The sequence below is a fragment of the Urocitellus parryii genome, chromosome 2 (assembly GCF_045843805.1).
Source record: "Urocitellus parryii isolate mUroPar1 chromosome 2, mUroPar1.hap1, whole genome shotgun sequence".
NCBI classification, from domain to species: Eukaryota; Metazoa; Chordata; class Mammalia; order Rodentia; family Sciuridae; genus Urocitellus; species Urocitellus parryii.
In genome coordinates this window covers 179,186,510-179,206,889 of record NC_135532.1, presented here as the reverse complement: position 1 = coordinate 179,206,889, position 20,380 = coordinate 179,186,510, and the positions used below count along the sequence as shown (strand labels likewise).

The 20,380-nt window shown below is 34.1% G+C and overlaps 1 protein-coding gene across 1 annotated transcript in view; it reads left to right on the top strand.

The window, feature by feature from the left end:
• Nucleotides 1-20,380, top strand: part of LOC113178022 (osteocrin) — a 39,342-nt gene that overhangs the window by 12,309 nt on the left and 6,653 nt on the right. The window contains exons 2-3 of the mRNA XM_077794984.1: nt 578-676; nt 2,801-3,015. Of these exons, the coding sequence (XP_077651110.1) occupies nt 578-676; nt 2,801-3,015 (314 nt within the window). The remainder of the gene's footprint in view (nt 1-577; nt 677-2,800; nt 3,016-20,380) is intronic.

Genomic DNA, 20,380 nt, shown 5'->3' with positions numbered 1-20,380 from the left:
TCCATTTTGTAATTTGTCTTTTGATTTTATTAGATTGGACATGGAATTTTAACATTTTGTATTGAAATTTCACTATTTTTTCTATATGTACATTTTGAAACTTGCATAAAAATTCTGACATAATAAAAATATAAGTTTTAATTTTTTTAATGTAAATGCTTTCAGATACACCACATTCTGTCTGATTCAGAACCCATCAGGCCTTTTTCTCTTTTACCTTGCCAATTTTACATATTTCTCCTTAGGTACGTGAGGCTTCATTCTCTGTATTAGACAAAGAATAAAGTTATATAAATTTCTCAGACCCCAGGTTTCTTTGAATTAAATTATTATTATTATTATTATAGCTATACAAACCCAATCTAGGTTTCCGTGGAAATGAAGACTTGATTGAATTCAATCTGGAAGACTGACAGCTTCTATTGAATATTATTTAAGTTTTGTAGAAATACACTCCAGTACACAGAAGTGAATAATTTGGCTTATCATGTGCATGTAACATACTTCTTAGGAGATTTTTTCTCTATATTTCTATTCGAAACTAATCAATGCTAACCTTGATCTACATGACCCTTAGATGCTGGACTGGAGACTGGCAAGTGCACATTTCATCCTGGCTGTGTCTTTGATATTGTGGAGCTCAGGAAAAGTGCTCTCGGTGGATGCAGCAACAGAGGTAAGGAAACTAGCTTGAAAGACTTTATCAACATTTTTATGAACACAAGCTATTTTTACTATAGTCAGGAGGCACAGCTAAAAAATAGGGATATATTCTGATAATGCAAAGTCAAGGAAATAGGTGTTTTTGCTATTGCTTTTTTTGTTTGTTTGTTTTGCCAATGTTATTCAAGATTGAGAACTTTAAATGTAAATAGTAATGATTATTAACCTTCAAAGCAAATTCAGAGCAAGTCACATATTTTCAACATTAAAAGTAACTCAAAATAAGAAACACTTGTATTCCTTAAAGTAGAAAGCATTTATATATATATATATATATATATATATATATATATATATATATATAATTTCTACCACATTTTTTTCTTTCTTTCTTTCTTTTTTTTTTTCAATTGGTACTGGGAATTGAACCCAGGAACACTTAAATGCTGAGCCATATCCTCAGTCCTTTTCCTTTTTAATTTTTCTTTTGACATAGGGTCTTGGTAAGTTGCTTAAGGTCTTACCAAATTGCCAAGGCTGATCTTGAACTTGTGCCTTAGCCTCCTGATCTGCTGGGATTGCAGGTGTGCACCACCGCCCCCAGCTCTACCAGTTTTAATTAAATCAGTTTGAAGTTGTTTGCATTCCAAATTTTGTGTATTTTTATTACAGTATAAATGTTTTCTTTATGTCTTGACCACAGTACAAAGAAAAGCAAATACGAGGACATCTCCACACAGAAAAAACTCAAGATCTTAAGTGTGATCTTATGAGAAACATGTATTCTCTGTACTTCTTAAATAACCTAAAGTGAGGATTTGAAATGCATCTTACAAAAGGTTTAGTCTTACATGAATTCTATAGCTCACTCCCCCACCCCCTGCAGAATTAAGGGTATATTAAAGAAACAAAACTCTACTTTGTATATATATTAATTGGAAGAATATTTTGTGAAGGCTGCTTTGGAGATAATGTAAGATCTTTGCCTTTGAAGGTCTGTCTCCTGCTCTTTGGGGTTTCATTCTGGCATTCCATCTCTTCTTCAGTTTCTATGTTGTGACCAAGAGTGAGGCAAATGGAAAAATGTGATGGAAGTGAGAGAGGAAAGGAAGAAAGCCCCTGAAGCTAGTTTCCTCCCTTAGAGAAATATTCTAAGGTTCTTAAAAAGAAGCAGTGTTTCCTGTACAGCAGATTGACAGGGATGGTTAATAGGAGCAAAGGATTTGTTTTGTTTTCTTTTGTTGGGTCCCAGAAAGGAAAAAAAAAAACAGACTTCACAATCTGAGCATCCATACCTATATTATAACTTGGATGAAGTACAAACTGACAATATATAGTAACATCTAAGCAAACAAGAAATTTTATCCTAGACTTTGACATTAAATTGGGTTAGTTCTCATGCATTGTAGACACGCACAGATTGTGAATAAATTGCATGGATGAAGAAGTTTAGTACCTGGACATGCCAGTGGCTAAATTTTCTTCATTTTTGTATCCCTTCAATGTAATGCAGAGCTTGGCATAGATTGGGCTTTTAATAGGTTTTATAAATAAATAACGAATGAGTGACTAAAGGGAAACAGCAAGAGGTTTAGTTTTTTTTGAGAGAGAGAGTTCATCTAATAAATATTCATAAGTTATTTATTGAGTACTAACTCTGAGTAAAATACTGGGCTATGCATTGAATAGAACAGATAAAAGATTAATCAGATAATCGTTGTCCTCAAGTTATTTATAATCTAATAAGGAATACAAATGTGTTGTAAGCCATCTAATATAAGTAAAATAAAATGTAATAGATATGATGATGAAAAAGGTATAGATAAAACATTCTAAGAATGATAAGCAAGAATTCAATTCTTAGTGGTACAAAATCAAAAGAATAATCAGAATATGTTCAATTTTTAGAGACAAGCCTGGAGTTTTTGTTTTGTCTGTTTTCTCTTGGATATATATACTCTACCTTTATATGTTTCCTTCTCCAAAGGTTTAGCTTTCTGTGCAAAACATAATTCCATGAGAAAGTATAGAACATTACACAAAAGGGATGTCATCTAAACACAGGAAGTGTCCACTAACTTTACCTAATTTGGGTTTCTTCATCTAAAGAGTAGAACCACCTTTCTCTGCTCTACAGGCCTTTGATTCTGGAGTCACAGATTTGCAGTCACCACCCACAGTCCGAGAAGAGAAGTCAGCCACTGACCTGGCTGCAAAATTCTTGCTCCTTGATGAACTGGTATCTTTGGAGAACGACGTGACAGAGACAAAGAAGAAAAGGAGCTTTTCTGGCTTTGGGTCTCCCCTAGACAGGCTCTCAGCGGGCTCTGCAGATCATAAAGTTAAACAGAGGTAAGCGAGCTTTTTGGAGAAGGGAAATCTGCACTCTCTAATCCTTTCATTCTGGGCTCCAAAGTAAAGAGAATTAAATGTAAAAAAACACAGTGAAAAAACTCTAAGCAAACAGATTTGACAGAGTATTAAACTTGTGGGTTTAATAGTGTGAATTTGGAAGTAAGTGATTAAGGAACAAAATGACCTCTAGCTACAGTGTGCATTAGCTTTCCTGTCAGAATGTTCCCTGAGGAGGATCCTCACACACATGTATACCATGGCTGTTGTAAGACATGTTTGCATTTGCAAAGTGAAGGAGAACATGTGCATAGTGGGATAAATGTTCTGATCACCTGAGTCTTCTACTTAATAGAAGCATTCAGAATATCATTGTTTTTATCCTCAACACAAAGCTTTCAAAAATATGTGAATTAATGCATTTTCCTCTACCAAGAAATAATGAAGAGCTCTCAGAACTTGGAATGAGAAAACAGGTATTTAAGTCAAATTTCTGCTCTTTTCTTGCCTGGAGACTTTAAAAGTAGCTTACCCTCCGTAATCCTCAGCTTATGTGTCTACAAAATGGGTGTGATTACCTACCTCTGTAAAAAAATCAAACATGATAATCAAATTAAAGTGCACTGTGATATTTTAATCAACATAAAAGAATTAGAATAAATGCATCTCCCTCAATTACTGATCTCCCTTAATTAACCCATAATTAAAGAATCAGCGAATGACTTTACAGCAGTGATTCTAGATTTAATTTATTTTCTATGCTCCCAATATCTGTTCCTTGTGCAATATATTTTATATTAGCATAGGCACAAGATACCACCCAATTACCATACCAAATTCTCTGTAAAATCTACTAGGGTTCCTTTTCTTACCCTAAATATCATATTTCTCACTAAATTCTCTAAGTTTTCTTTTTTTATTGTCTATCTTTTATCTAACTATCTTGAGAACCCTGGTGGCAAGGAAGCATGCTATTATGATGGTCAGTCAAAAGGATCTAAAATATGAGAATCTTAGCTTTAAATAAGACATTAAATACAGTACACCAAATCAGCATAAATCTGTGTATTAAAATGATATTTTAAAGCCTAATAGGTCATCTTTACAGAATACTAATTTTCAGTTCATTGCTTTAAAAACTTCTAAATGGGGATAACATTAATCTTTCTTTTGAGAACTCCACTACTGACAGTAGACATGAAATTTTCTCTTTAAATCTTTGTAGCTAAAATAATCAGGAAATGATAAGATTAGCTGATGCGGTAGAAATCTTTTATAGAATTGTTCTTGTAAGGGTCCAGCGAACGTCGGAGGAAGAGACCACCAAGAGACCGACTCATGCAACAGCAAAAGGGGATTTATTGAGGATCCAATCCAGCGTGCTGGGGCTCCAGGCTCACTCAAGAAGGGAGAGCGGCCAAGAGCCCGGAGCAGGGGTTGAGCAGTGCTTAAGTACACTTTTTGGGGAGGGCGGGGAGTTTGCATACATCAGAGCAAATCATCATGAGGCGCAGGAAAATTGAACAACAACTCTCAAACACGATTAGCCCATTCATTAGCGGGAACAGGTCAGGCGGGGGTGATAGGTCACTCCTAAAGAGGGGGATACATTCAAACTGATTGGTTTGGGCCCTGAATGCCTACGTGCCAAACTGCACAGGGTCCAGGTTATTTAATAACTAAATGGTCAGTACTGGGCATTGTCTTAACTGCCTCAGGAATTTCAGGTTCTGTGTGCAGTTCAGAAACTTTACAATACCTAGTCCTTTATATTTTAAATCAGGCTTTGCAGCTTAGAAACTTTACCCTTTCATTCTCTCTAATAAATAAAGAAGGAATGACAGAATTAGGATGTCTCTATTTTGAATACCCTAATGGACATTGGATGTAGACAATGATTTTTGAACACTACCAGCATCCACAAGGGGAAACAAGTCATTACATGCCTCCTGATGAAAGAAGCCAGCCCCACATAAGAGACTGTTGCCAGAAAACAAACAAACATACAAACAAACAAATAAATAAATAAAGGTAGTCTTGCCTCCAGATCCACCAAGCAATGTTCAGGAACCATGGAAGACAGAAATGGTTTCAGAAACACTACAAAGACACAAAGAGCAAAATCCAGATGGTGAGAAACTACAGGACAAATAATCTGATTTCTTCAAGAAATAATAGGAAAAAATGAGATGGACAGCAGAGGGGATTCTAGAGATTAAAGTAGACCTAAAAGACTTATTAAGCATTAACAATTTCTTTTAATTACAGCCTGCTTTGAACAATAATCTTTTTATAAGTTAACATATGTAAATGACAGTTGCAAATGTAAGCAGTATAGCTATTTGATATTAAGTAATTATTATTTACTTTCAAATAGGAAAATGATACCATCATTCAAAATGAGAGACACCTCAGAAAAATAATTAAATTGAAAGTGCAGATGCTCCTCGGCTTATGATGGGGTTACATCTTGATAAACCCAACAGAAGAGGAAAATCTCACTAGTCCAAATGCATTTAATACATCCCACCTACTTAACAGCATAATGAACAACACAGTGTATAGTAGAATATTGCTTATTTACAATTATGATCAAGTGTCTCATTAGAAGCAGTAGCTTGCTATTGCTACAAGGTATTCTGCCAAAAATCTTCTGTCCAGGAAACGATAAAAATTCAAAATTTAAAGTATGTTTTCTACTGAGTAAGTACTGCTTTCTCACTACTGTGAAAAAGACCAAAAAAAATGGAAGTTGAAACAGTGTAACTGGGATAGTGTTTATTTGTTTATTTATCTGAAAGTTGCTTCCAAATAATACAGAAGCAGAAGTGGACCCAGATACAGCAAGATTCACAATAAATTGGTAATTGTCTTAGATTGATGAGTTCAGATGGGGTTCATTACACTATTCTATTCTGATATGTGTTTGAAATATTTTATAACAGATATTTTTGAAAACTAAACAATGAGATAAATAGCAGATTGGACCAGGAAAAAAGATAAATAAATCTATTATAAAGAAATAACTCAGAATAGAACACAAATATATGGAGAGTAGAATAAACAATTGTAACATAAAATTTAATCTAATAAGTTTTGTGGGACATATATGGAATCAAAAAGAAAAAGTCAAACTGCCAGGCCTGGTGGTGCACACTGTAGTCCCAATAACTCAGAAGACTGAGGCAAGAGGATTCCAGGTTCAAAGCCAGCCTCAGAAACTCAGCGAGGCCCTAAGCAACTCAGGGACACCCTGGCTCTAAATAAAATATTATGTGGCTCAGTGGTTAAGTGCCCCTGGGCTCAATCCCTGGTACAAAAAAAAATTGTTTTTTAAAAACATTTTGCCATCCAATATTGCCATTCAATATTGGTACAGGTGTTGGTTGAAGGGTTCAAAGTTTCAGTTACACAAGATGAATAAGTTCTGGAGATCTATTGTACAACATGGTGATTACAGCTAATATTAATGTATTATATATTTTTAAATTGCTAAGAGAGTATTTTTTAATGTTTAACTATGTGAGGTGATGCATATATTAATTAACTTGATTTAATCATTTTATAATGCATATATGTATCAAAATGTCACATTATACACCATAAATATATACAATTTTATTTGTGGATTATGCCTTACTAAAGCTGAGTACAAATTTTAAAATAATAAAAAAAATCTGAAAGAGAAGTTTTGTGGGAACAAACGGAGGAGAAAAATTACTATTTGACAATATTGTGCATATTTGTGAATAATTTTCAATAAATGATAGAAAAAATATAAAATTTTAAATTCAGTAATAAGAACAAATTTTGACATGAATAAGTAATATTCTTGACAGATTGGAGGAATTAGGAACATTGTTCTGTGAAGAGAAAATCATGTAAGAGATAGCTTAGAGACTTCAATATTTGGGGTGTCGCATTGGGAGAACTGAATAGCATGGACTGGGTTTGATGTTAGGAAATAAGAAAAAAAAGCTGAATAATAAATGAAATAAGGAAGGAGAGTTGGGGTCACACAGGGATCTGTGTGTTGGGATGCACTCTGGAATGTGCAATGCAAAGCTCCTATAGCTTCATTCTATTCCTGTAGCCATATTGAAAGGTGCCATCCAATATAGAATGAACAGAGTGTTTTAACCAGCTTTTGCATCACTGTAACCAAAATATCCAACAAGAACAATTTAGAGGAGGCAAAACTCCATTACTCTGGACCCAAGGTGATACAGCACTTCATGAAGGAAGGGCCCAGCAGAGTCAAGCTGCTGGGGTCTTGGAAGGATAAGGAAACAGCGAGAAGGAGAGAGGGGAGAAGGGGCCAAAGATAAGACACACTTTTCCAGGGGACAACCTCAGTGACCCAACTCCTCTAGCCGTTCCCCATCTTTTTATAGTTACCACCCAGTCAGCCAGAAAACTAAGATGGGCCAATTAGGTTACAGCTCTCATAATTTAATCATTTACCTCTGAGTATTCCTTCATGAACAGGAGCTTTTAGAGAAACTTCATAGCCAAACAAGAACAACTAGAAAGAATTTTAGTAGAATAATTGATGATCTTTATCTTGTCCCCTTTTCTCTGCCTTCACCTTCACCTCCAACTATTTCCAGAAGTTTAGCAGGTTAAAGAGAGCAAAAGGCATTTGCACAGACTGACCCTTGAGCTTAAAAAGTTGAACAATTTTTTTCTAAGCTAAACCCTTTATATTTTTATATATTTTTGTATGATAGCTGATACTTTGTGCATTCAAATTAAACTCCAATTGCATTTCCTATGAGATATTGCTGCAGAATTCATTTTTTTATACAAAAAATTCCTGTTCTTAGTCTTAAAGCAAAAATTAAATTTAGTTTGTATATTAGAGAGGTGGAAAACTATAGGAGATAAATAATAAATATTGCATAACATATTTCTATACTCGTTGAGTTTTAGTAAAATAATTTTAGACTTCTTGTGGTATATAATAATTTTAAAATATTCACGGTTAATATTTTACATTACAAAGATATTTAAATATCATTAAATATGTATAATAGAGGCACAGGACTAAAATAGATATCTTTACATATTTAGTAACAATTATATAGTTTAAAACTACAGTAATTTTACATGGGAGATCTGTACTAAGGATTATTTGCCTGCACCTTTATCTAATAGCTGAAATGATAGTTTTGGTCCAGTATTTATTTTTTGATTTTTCACAAGGCTGGGAATTTATTATTTTAATATGTATGAATCTACACATTTTCTGATTTTTTATAAAGACCTGTGGTTTTCATGTGCATACCATATATTTTTCTCCTTCTCTAACAAACTTTCTCAATCTTCTTACTGACACTGATGGAGAGAAGGTAACTGATTCCTGTCATCCATTCTCTAGTTCTAACAATTGCATCCATCACTTAACCCAGGGATTCATAAGCTTTTTCTGCCATAGGTCACTTGGAAACTTTGAAGAAGCTTATATCACCTATCTCATATATCACTTTTGAATGGATAGAATTCACAAGAATTCAACCATTACAAATTAGAGTCAGAATTATCAACTTAATTATTAATTATTAATCATATATGTTATTAATCATAACATATATGATTATTAATACACAAAATAAAAAGATTTAGAAATGGATCTAAAACAATAATAATTTCAAGAAATGCACCATAAAAAATATTTCAAAGTATTTATAACAACTAAAATGTAGTCTGACAGTATTTTGATATCTGATTGTCACAAAGGTCCAGGTGTAACTAAATACTGTTGGAATTTGTTCCTTATTTTTATAATTGAAGCGTTGGATTTTAAGTACAGATTAATAAAAGTAAAAAAAAGCAACCTTTGTCAATCCACATTTATAGAACCCTGAATTATATTAGTATATAGCTGCCCACTAAAAAACCCTGAGTCTCGAGCATGTAAAATTATTTTATTCTCGGTAACTTCAAAATATTTAGACAAGAAAAAAAATTTACATCTGCTTTTGAAAAAGTCCACCAAGATATCGGAACAGCACAATACATGAATAGTTAGGAAAAATAAAAAATACCAATAGACAAACAGAAACCACTAAACAGGGCAAAGTCTATGTCAGATCGTATTAAAATGCATTGAACAGTGCTTATCGTGTACTACTTACCCAAGTTTTTCATTGACTATGACACAAGCTTTACTTTCAGATACACATGCAAGTTACTTAATTCCCAGGGCAAAGTTAATTTTATGTTTTGAAGTATAAAATATTTTCCTCATTTTAGTTCATTTGTTCAAAAGTTAAAACTAATGAATGTTCACCTCATTAATGCAAAACAAAGGAAACAGGTATGATTATATCCCTGGTAAAATAGCGCTTCTGCTTACTTTCTGAATGGCCCTTTAACATTAGGAGATATTGATGATAGGCCTGGAATTTTTCTAACAAATGATTTTTTTCTGGCTCCTTCACACATTCCTGAAAATATCTTGCAAATAATAAGAACAATAATAATACTCTTTATTTTATTTTAATTACTGCTAAACATTTTCACAACTATTATTGCTTTAGTGCTGCCATTAAGATTTTGAGATTAGAGAAGCAAATAATGTTACTTGGTCAATCAGGGTACCCACAGGAAATATTTAGCATTGTTGAAAAAGGAAAATTTGGGGAAAGTTTATTCACGAGAAGATTACAAAAGTCTGAGTATATGTAAATCATAGTGGTTGGCACAACAGCCAAGGGCCCTGGCTTGAAGAAACAAGAGGCTTCTGGAATATCATATATAGTCATAGAGAATCAGATGCCTGGGAGAAACAGTAAGCCTCATTGAGAAGCATAGCTCACTGGAGAAGGTTTTACAAGGGGGAATGAGAGCATGAAAAATGATCCTGTCATCTTTCCTACTCTCCTGGTCTCTCTTGCCAAGGTCACCTATTGCTTGACCCAATCCAAGCCTGAGGTTGCAGGAACTTTTATGTTACCCAAAAATGTCAGCCACCTCTGACTAAAAGTGAGTGAGAAAAGATAAAGAAATAAATGTGAAGAGCTGATGGAAGAGACCCAGGACAGTTATGCACATTCAATAGAACTGGGTCAATTAACATTTTGCTTCAGACTATTGTTATTATAATCATTTAATTGAAAGAGAATAACTGTCGAACACAATTCTACACCCTGCTCCATGCATTCAAGCCCACTCAATGGGAATGCTTGTTTCCTTTCTTTTGGGAAAGCCAAAAGTAGGCACGTTGGCTCTGATAGTCATATTAGAATATTAGGAATCCTTGTGTTCACTTTTAGTTGAAAAATAACTATTTTCTGTTAAATATCAAATCTTATGTCTTAGCCCAAACCATGAATATTATTAAAGCTTTCTTTTCCCCAGCCTTGGCCCATTCATGCTGGGAAGTTGCAGTGGAAAGAGGGCTATTGTTAGTTTCATCCTCACCCTCCCACCACTGCAGTAACCCCCTGATTTTATCTCCTCCAGAATCAAGACTGGAGATGCAGCGAGAAATCTGACTTGACTGATCAGTCATGATCTGGCTCTAGTGCTCCCTGGACTTTATAACCCAAAGCTGACTCCTTATTTGGACTTATTTTTACAGACCATCACATAACCCTCACTGGAAACTTTGTTATAAACATCCTGGGCTCCAGCCATGCTTCTCTTCTGGCAGGATGCTCTTCACCCTCTATCCTTTCAGCTTCTCCATTTCACACCACCACCAGCATCCTGCTGAGTTTGCTTCACCCATCACCCCTGGCAGAGAGACCTTGAGGCAACTTACCCTTTATAATTAACCTAGGCCAGGTCCATCCACATGCTCCACATCCTTAACTTTGGTTACTAAAAGAGAAGCTGTTCCTTATGTAGTCATCCCTCTTTGCTCTGATATCAAGCCCACTCTCAAAGCTTCTTGCCCTTTAGATTTTATAAGTATGGTTGCATCAGGTCTATCATGTTTCCTGGGTACATCCCACTCTGAGTGGTTTTCCTGAAGACCCCTATTTGAAGGTAGAGGATAAATGCCCCTGTTCTCCAATAACTTCTTCCTGAGAAATTCTTTCCTCCTGACCCATTCAACATCAATTCTTTTATTGGACTAACGTTGGAAAAAAATCAGTTTGCAGCAACATTCTTTGCAAATACTACATGAGTCTAGCACCTAACTTTAGAATACAAGAGGAAATACTTGCCTGCCTACTTTGGGACCACAGCCAAAAACTGAAATAGAATCTTATTTGAAAACTCATGATATATTACTTGCTTTTTAACATTTCATAACACTCAAAGAAGGAGGTTGCTATGAATCCCATTTTATTGGTGTATTTTTAGAGAGATGAGTTTTCTGAGATTACCTAACTATAAATTATGCATCAAGTTGTTTACTCCAAGTCCAATGATTTTCCACTTAAAGCCAGTTTTGATAAAGAAATTAAAGCTGCATGAATAAGGTGCTTATCCATGACCAAGAACAGTGAAGTTCACTTAGAACGTATACACTGAATAAATACTAATGGGGTAGGGAGGAAGAGTATGAGAAGAAGATTACCACTAAATAGGGAAGAGAGGTGGGAGGGAATGGTCGGGAGAAGGGGAATTGCATGGAAGATGGAAGGAGACCCTCATCGTTATACAAAATACATGTATGATGATGTGAGGGAAAAAAAAGAAATGTGTCACATTAGATTGGGTAGAGAGAAGTGATGGGAGGGGAAGGGAGGGGAAGGGGAGATAGGAAGGGCAGCAGAATAAAATAGACACTAGTATTGCTGTATGTATATACATGTCTGTATAACCAACTGATTCTGCAACCTGTACACTCAGAAAAATGAGAAATTATACCGCATTTGATTCAAATGTATGATATGTCAAGATCATTGTATTGTCATGTGCAACTAATAAAAAAAATTACCATACTGAAGATATATGGCCTTCTATCCTAAGGTTCAGGATAAAGTTGAGAAGAGTAGTGCCAGGTTTGAGTTGTCAGATATGACTGCCCTTCTTGATGACTGTCCGAGAGACTAAGATAAAAATCCTAACATTTTATTTCCTTTCTAACTCATTGTAAATCCTGTGACAGACCTAGGCCAACCTCCACATCTTATGATTTTTGCTGATTCTTTTTAGCTCTTATTTGTTGATGCCCAAAGGAAGTAGTTCAAAATGGGCTACATTTCAGATGTTAGAAACTCAGAAAAAGGATTCAGAGGGAGGTGCCCCAGCTTTCTTTTTTCCTCCAAGTTAAAAAGCCTGACCATGCAATGGGAAATGCCCTTGAGCATAATGATCTTGGCCCATTCTTGCCAATAACTGTTCTTTATTGCCTGTCTCTTCTCACCTCAGCTCAACACCACAAAATGACGGAGTTCTTTACCTTTTCTCCCCACCTAACTCTTGTCATGAAGATTTAAACTTTCTTCTAAAAGGGAGAATATTTTGACTCCATACATGGGCTTTGCAATGTGTATTACCCATCCCTCCAAAAAGAAATTTTTGTAATACATGTTTTGTGTGATTCTATTTGTTAGATAGAAGTTTTAAAAATTTCATTAATTCCTCAGAGAGATTCATGAACCAAGTAAATGCAGATCACCTTGCCCTATCCTACTACTCTGCAGTGCTTTCCAAATTAAGCATCCCTGGTTCTTTCTATAGCTGCCTAAATCTCATTATTTGATCCCAGTGATGGTGGTTTTGTTCCGAATGCCTGTTTAGTTATCTCATTCCTGGGACAATCCTTCAGAAGCCCATATTATTTCTCTTCTGCATCATCATCATCATCATCATCATCAATTTAATAGCAGTCTGTTTAAAATTTAATTACTAGTTTTGACATAGAATTCTGAAAGTCAAAAGTAAACTTCTGCTGAGTGAAGTAGCGTTTCCTTTCATCATTCTAAAATTACACTGTTGATTATGAAGGAACCAACTGGTTCCATCCTCCATGTTCAGGAGCTCTAATTAGGCTTCTTCTACCTGTATTCACTTCCCTCCAGGGGAATAGCCTCTTCTTTGATTGGTCAGGTTGGGAGGAGTAGTTGAGTATGTTCAGCTCATACGCTTCCTTCCTGTTTTTATTAGATAGCAATGACTAGTTATGTCAATCTGTCTAATACAGGCAGAAAATATAAGGAAGGTCTTTGAAATGCAGATGTGAAGTCATATTCTACATTGAGTTTTATCAGTAATAAAAATGGCATGTTGGGTTTCTGTATATTGGATACATACCTTATTTCCCTATTACTTCTAGATGTGGACTTGGTAGTGGGGAGAAGGCATTATGTAATAACTAGTTAAAACCATCTTATCACTCAGATTTAATATGATCCTTCATTCTAACATTCTGGAATTTGAATTTGAAAACCTGTCTTTCTGTGGACAGATTTTTGATTATTTCCTTCTCATCCCTCACAGGGCCTTGCTGAGTACTTCATTTTAGTTTTTTTACATGTCAGTCCTTCCAAGCTCCTATATAGTTAATTATCAGTCCTACTCTTTCTTTTTCATAATTTTAATACTTGAATTTTAAATTAGAGTAACCACAATTGCAAGATTCAGGGGTGACTATCTGGCTTATTGTTTCCACTTGCTTCTTAAGTTTTTCCTGGAACCCCTAAATTGGGTGTGATTGCTTGAGAATCTCATGATAATAAATATCAATTGTAGTGAAACAAATTATCCAAAATTGAGCAGCTTAAGAAAACAATAAGCATTATAATTATAAAACCATTTCTGTGCATTAAAAATTTAAAAAAAAAAAAACCTTGCTGGGTGCTTCTGATTCAGGCTCTCCAAGGTCACAGTGAAGATGTTAACCAGGGCCTCAGCACCTGAGGCTCTGCTGGAGCTGGGTATCCATTTCCAAAATGGCCCACTGATTGGGTTGGCAGCTGGGAGTCCCAGTTCCTCACTGGCTATTTTCAAGGCCTTAGTTCTTTGCTATGAAAATCTCTTTATAGGGCTGTTGGAGTGTTTTTAGGAAATGGCTGCTGGTTTCCCCCCACACCCTCCAGGCATTCATTCAACACAGCAAAGCAAGAGGTGCAGCAGCTTCCTGGTTTTCACATGGTCTTTCCACAAGGTCCTTGGTGACAAGTCAGCTCTGCCCCATGTGGAAGGAGAATATATAATGGCAGAAATATTGGGGGCCAGAGCCTGGCTGCTATACTCATAGACACTTAATAATTCATCTCCCTGTTTTACTAGTCCAAATTACATCCTCAGTTAACTGTTACTATTTCCTCCCCTTTTGCATAATACTGAATATGGGTGGAGCTGTATGACTTTCTTCATAGAGGTCTACCATTTTATTGCCTCTTTAAAATACAGCAGCAAATCTGACTATTGTTTTGAAGGAACATTCTCCATGCTCTGATTCCAAGTTTCTTTCCCCAGGAACTTAAAACCATAAACAGGATAAGTAAAACTTGCTGTTGTGTCCAACAGTTGGAGGAAAAAAGTTTTAAGTACACATGAATCAACCTTTACACATGAAATTAATGAACTGCTAGTCTGGAAAATAAACCTTTACAAATTGTGGAGGCATGGTTTTCACAAAGAACATGTTCTCAAACCATGATGCAATTAAATAAATAACAAAAGGGAGACCAAAGAGGAAGGTGTAATCCTCTGCCATTTAATGAGAATAGAGCTGTCTGAAGACCAAAACCACATATGTAGAAAACAGGAAAGAAAATTATCAGACATCTTCATTAATGACCACAGGTACCAAATCCCACCTCCTCCCCAGACACACACATACACACACACACATACACACATACACACACACACACACACACAAAATAACAAAACAAATACAGGGGTTACCACAAAAAATTCTGTATAAGGGTGGTTTATATTAGAAAATCAATAATGGAATTGACAAATCAAAGAAATAAAGGACATCATTCCAATAGATGTAAAAAAGCATTTGATAAAATTCAATATCTATTCCTGAATGAAATAACCAGTAAATTAATAATAAAAAAACTTCATTACCAGAGAAAGAACACCTATTAAAAAAAAAACACCTACTATACATATTCTTAGCTTACATCACTAAAAACAAATACAACAAACTATAGAAGATTTTTATGGAGAAAATTATTAACAGTTTATTTGAAGGGATTAAAAATAACCTAAATGATAAATGATCTTGAATAATCAGTCTCACTATCATGAAGATTTTGATTCTCTTCAAATTGACTTATATGTTCAATTTCAGTACAATTTCAGTCTATACTGCAATAGAATTTCCAGTAAACATGGCAAGCTGAATCCATTATTAAGATAGAGATGATTATTAGATGAGGTATAAAAATAACACTAAATATTATTTTCATAAAAAAACAAGAAAAATCACAGATGGGACAAGATATTTGAATATATATAACTTATAAAGTTTAATATTCAGAGTATTCTATGCCCTTCTACAAATAAAGACTTAAAAGAAAAGCACAATTTAAAAAAACAGATAACAGACTTAAACAGGCACTTCCAAAATAAACAAATGAAAATATGAGTAACATCATTAGTAGTCAGGAAGAGTCAATTAACACCCAAACCATGTATGACTACTGATGCATTAGATTGGCAAAATTGAAATTCTCACAATACAATGGTTGTCATAGATTTGAAATAATAGGATCTGCCATATACTGATCTCAGGTGTGTAAATTGTTGCAACTTTGGAAACTGGTCTATAAAATGAAATTAAGTATAAGCATAGCTGGCAATTCTACTTCTGAAAATATACTTTAATCATTAAAATGAACACCAAAGGCATGTATAAGAAAAAATTCAGCAGAACAGTCTGAAGACCAAAAAGAAAATACCTGAATTTTTAATTCACAGTAGAATGGACAAACCATTGTATATTCATGTGATAAAATCATATGCAGAAACTATAAATAAAGAAACTATAGCAACACATGTTAACACAGACAAGAACATAATGTCTAATCTCAAAATACATAGTACTTGTTGAAAGAGAGAAGATTCATACATGATTCCTTTTTATGATGGACAAAACTTGATTATATTCAGGGCATAAAATGATATTTAATACAATCTATATTGTGAAGTGATTGTCAAAATCAAGCTAGTATATCCATTCTTTCACATAGTTACCTTCATTTTTGGTAATGAAATACTTAGATCTACTCTATTAGCAAATTTCAAGTATATAATACATTATAGTCAAACAATAAACTACCATTTTTAATATTAACATTAGTATTATCAGTACTAGTAATAGTATTAACATCATTATTATTGACTATGTCACCATGCTGTATATTAAGTCTGTAGTACATGACTCATTTTAAGTACAATTCTAGAACTGTCTAAGGTAAATACAAGATTTTTGAAGAATACATACACAGATAATAAGATAAGGAAAAGCAGAGAATGATTAGGCTAAGCTTCAGTCTATATATTACTTCTGGGAATGAGCCATGAGAGGGGAGAGGGATGCTGTGGTGATGTCAAGAGTGCTGATAATATTCTATTTCTTATGCTGGTGCTGCAAATAGAAAACTCCTTTTCATTTTCTTTAAAGAGATCATAAATAAATGTATAGTATTTTATATGAAGTGATTCTTGATACAATGTTTAACTGCGCCCTTTTAGAATGTTCAAGTACCTTTAGAAATGGAATTATCCAAGAATATAAATTTTAAAGAAAATCCTATTTAACATTGGAAGTCTATATTTTAGCGTACACTAAACTACATAGTTTAGTCATGTATAAAAGGACAGTCTGTAATTACAGTCTGTAATCCCAGCAACTAAGAAGATTGAGGCATGCAAGTTTAAGACACTCAGCACCCTGTTTCAAAATAAAAATTAAAAAGGACTGGGTGTCTAGCTCAGTGGTAAAGTACCCCTGGTTTCAATTCCCAGCACCAAAAAGAAAAATTAAAAAATAATCATTCCCTTTATATGAATTTGATATTCTAAACCTTTAAATTACTTAAAGAATATTTTAGAATGAAAAAACGTGGATTGTTTTAAATGCCTATAGTATAAGCCATGTCATACCATCATTTTGTCACAAGAGGGACTAAATACTCAGAAAGTACAGCTTTCCTTTTTGGACTTAAGAATATTATTTCTCTATGGACTGGGGCTGTGGCTCAGTGGTGGAGTGCTTGCCTAGCATGTGTGAGGCACTGGGTTTGATTCTCAGCACCTCATACAAATAAATAAATTTTAAAAATAAAGATCCATTGACAACTAAAAAAATTATTCAAAAATATTTTTAAATGCTCTAATATTAATTTTTACACACTCTATTTTTGTCAGCACATGTGTTTTAGAGTAAAGTACTATTATACTTTTATAATAATAGCAAAATAACTAAATTACCAGTTTACTTCTGAATTGATATAGATTATACAGAAATTCTTTAACTTACTGAACAATTATAATTTCTATTTACTTTCTGGAAAAAAGATTTTGTTTTTATATAAGCACTAATGCTGAGTAGATGTGTGTGTGTATATATATATATGTATATATATATATATACATATATATATTATGTACATATTTTATATATTTATTCTTATATATTACATAATATAACATATATTTATATAAACAATATATGTTATATATATGCTTAATTTTAAAATTTAATTTCTATATACCTTTGAGCATTTGCAACCAATCCTAAATTTGATAAAATAAATCAAGTACTTATGTATCTATTGTTAGTCTCTACTTTACCCACTTGGCTACTTCCTCTGCTCTAAGGAGGTTTAAGCATTTCTGGAAGCTCTTTCAGTGGTCACTATATATGGACAAAGAGAGGTAACTTACTGACACAATTCATTTAACACTTTAAATATTGCTCTTTTTTAAAAAGTGTTTGTGTTTATAAAGGTAGGCTATAAATAGTTAGAAAATCACTGGATTAGACTGGTAGAAAAGAATAATATCAGTTGGAAAGTACAAAATGTTTTCCCGTGTGTTAACTCATTATGTCTTTTCAAGGTAAATTGTGAACTCTGAGAGGTAGCATGTCTTATTCACCACTGTATCCCCAGTGCATAGAATAAATCCAAATGCAACTGACTATTACTTAACAAGTAAATATATTAAATGAATAAACAGCTCCAGAAGATAGAAACAACAAGTATTATCTAAATTTTATCAAAAAAAAAGGAAGCTGATAATAACAGACGTTCAAAGGATCACATTAACACTAAGTAAAACAATCAAATTAGAGCCCAAGCCCTCCATTTCCTGGTTCCGAATACTGCTTTGATCAAATCTGGGAAAAGGGAGGGAAGAAAAATTAGGGGGGAAAGGGAATCCAGGAAGGAAGAAAAGAAGAAAGGAAGGGAGGGAAGTTGGGAAAGAGGGAAAAAGCAGGTTTATTTTGCTTTCAGCACTATAACATCTTCTTTCACAGTCTGATCTCTCAAGGAAAGATCAACTATAGTAAAGCCTAAAAGAAAAAATATTATATCTATTCCTTTTACTTTCATTTTTGAAAAAATATATTGGCAGCAGGGAACAGTACTGTTCTAATTTATATGATTTATGAGAATATCACACTTCTCTTAAAAAGCAAAAATATTTGTTTTTTTATGACCACTTTTCTTAAATAAGATTTGGGAAATCAGTGCACATGTCATATGAATCTTTGTCCCAGCTGCCATTTCCTTCCCCTTTTGACAGTCCTTTTAACACCTGGGAGGGTTTGCTTTTTCACTTCCTCTTCCTATTTATCAGAGACTACTGGGGACATTTCCTCCCTTCCTGAAGTGGCTTTTGCCCTATTGATGTCTCCTGGAGTTACAATGGTGGAATAGTCAGTAAAGGGATTTAGGGTGAAAATTACATTGGCTTACTATTTTCTATATATTAACCCCATTACACTTAGACATAAGCCCTACATCACATAGAGAGATATATTTGGTTTTTGATTGCTATAATAAAAAAAATACAACAAAATTATTGATCATCTTAAAATTCTGTAGGTCAGACTCCAGTATATTCTCACCACCCAACATGTATATAATGCTGGATGACTTTTTCCAGGCTTCTTTCAGCTAGGTCATATGGTCCTGTGATCGTATGAGTCATAGAATCCATTGCTAGCCAAGAGGTGTCCTATAAAGTTCCTCCTGCAGGGTGCTCTATGCTGTCCTTCTTGCATGGTCTTCCATCTGGACAAAGAGGAGATCTAGATATCCACTGGCTGTTCCTCTTTCCCAGAGTTTCTAAGGGAGAATCTATTTTCTGTTCTTTCAAATTGTTGGCAGAATTCAGTTCCTCATGGTTGCTCAAGTCCCTGTTTCCTTTCCAAAACTTCTGAGGGATACATCATTCCTTAATTCATGAGCTTTTCCTTCCTCTTCAAAGCCAGCAAATGTGGGCAGTCCTTCTCAGCTTGCTGTTCCTGTCTGACCTAGACTCCTTCAGTCATCATCTACTTTTAAGGACTTCAGTGACTAGACTGGAAATACTCAGATACAACACCATCATCTTCCCATTTCAAGGTCCTTAAACTTAATCCTGTGTGCAAGTGACATATTTGCAGATTCTGGGGATTACCATGTGGACATCTGTGGAAAGCTGATTTTCTGACTACCACAAAGAAAACAACTGCTTAAAGATAATTTAAAATGCAAAAGAGACATTATTTTCTGTTCACAGCAATTATTTATAATTGTATCAAATGGCTGAAAGCATGACCAACATGCCTAGTTTTTTTATAAATCTTAAACATAAATTTTAAGCTAATTTTACAAATAACAAGTTTCCTATTTGGTTAACAAATTGACAAATATATAGTCAATTTGTAATTAAGAAATCCAGAAGTGGAAACAACAGACATCACCTTAAGAAGTAATATTTTTCAGAAATAATGAAGGAAGGTAGGGATGCAGAAATGGTAAAAATGAGCAATAAGTATTTTCCCATACTGACCAAATTTTTTCCTAGAAGACAAATCTTATAAGACAGTACATATTGTCAATGCAGCTAACAAAACCAAGAGCCAACCCAGAATGGAAGATGGATGTGAATCAGCAGAAAACAAAGTTAGATTAGATGAAAATATAATATGCCTAAATATTATTTGATGATAATCACATATCAGCTCCCCTGTGTGTTGTTATCATCCTTGTATAGATAGCACAATACACAGCATCAGGCATGTAGAAGGCACTAAATATTAATAACCTACAAATTAATTCTTTTAAATAAATTAAGTGATATTTATAGATTTTTATGTGCAAGGTACAACTTTAAAAGTCCCTCATGTTTCGTTTGTTCTCCATGCTTTTCAGAGCTTTTTAATAAATTATTTGCTTCACAGTACTATCAGGACCATCATTAAGAAAAAGTTTGGTCTCAGTAA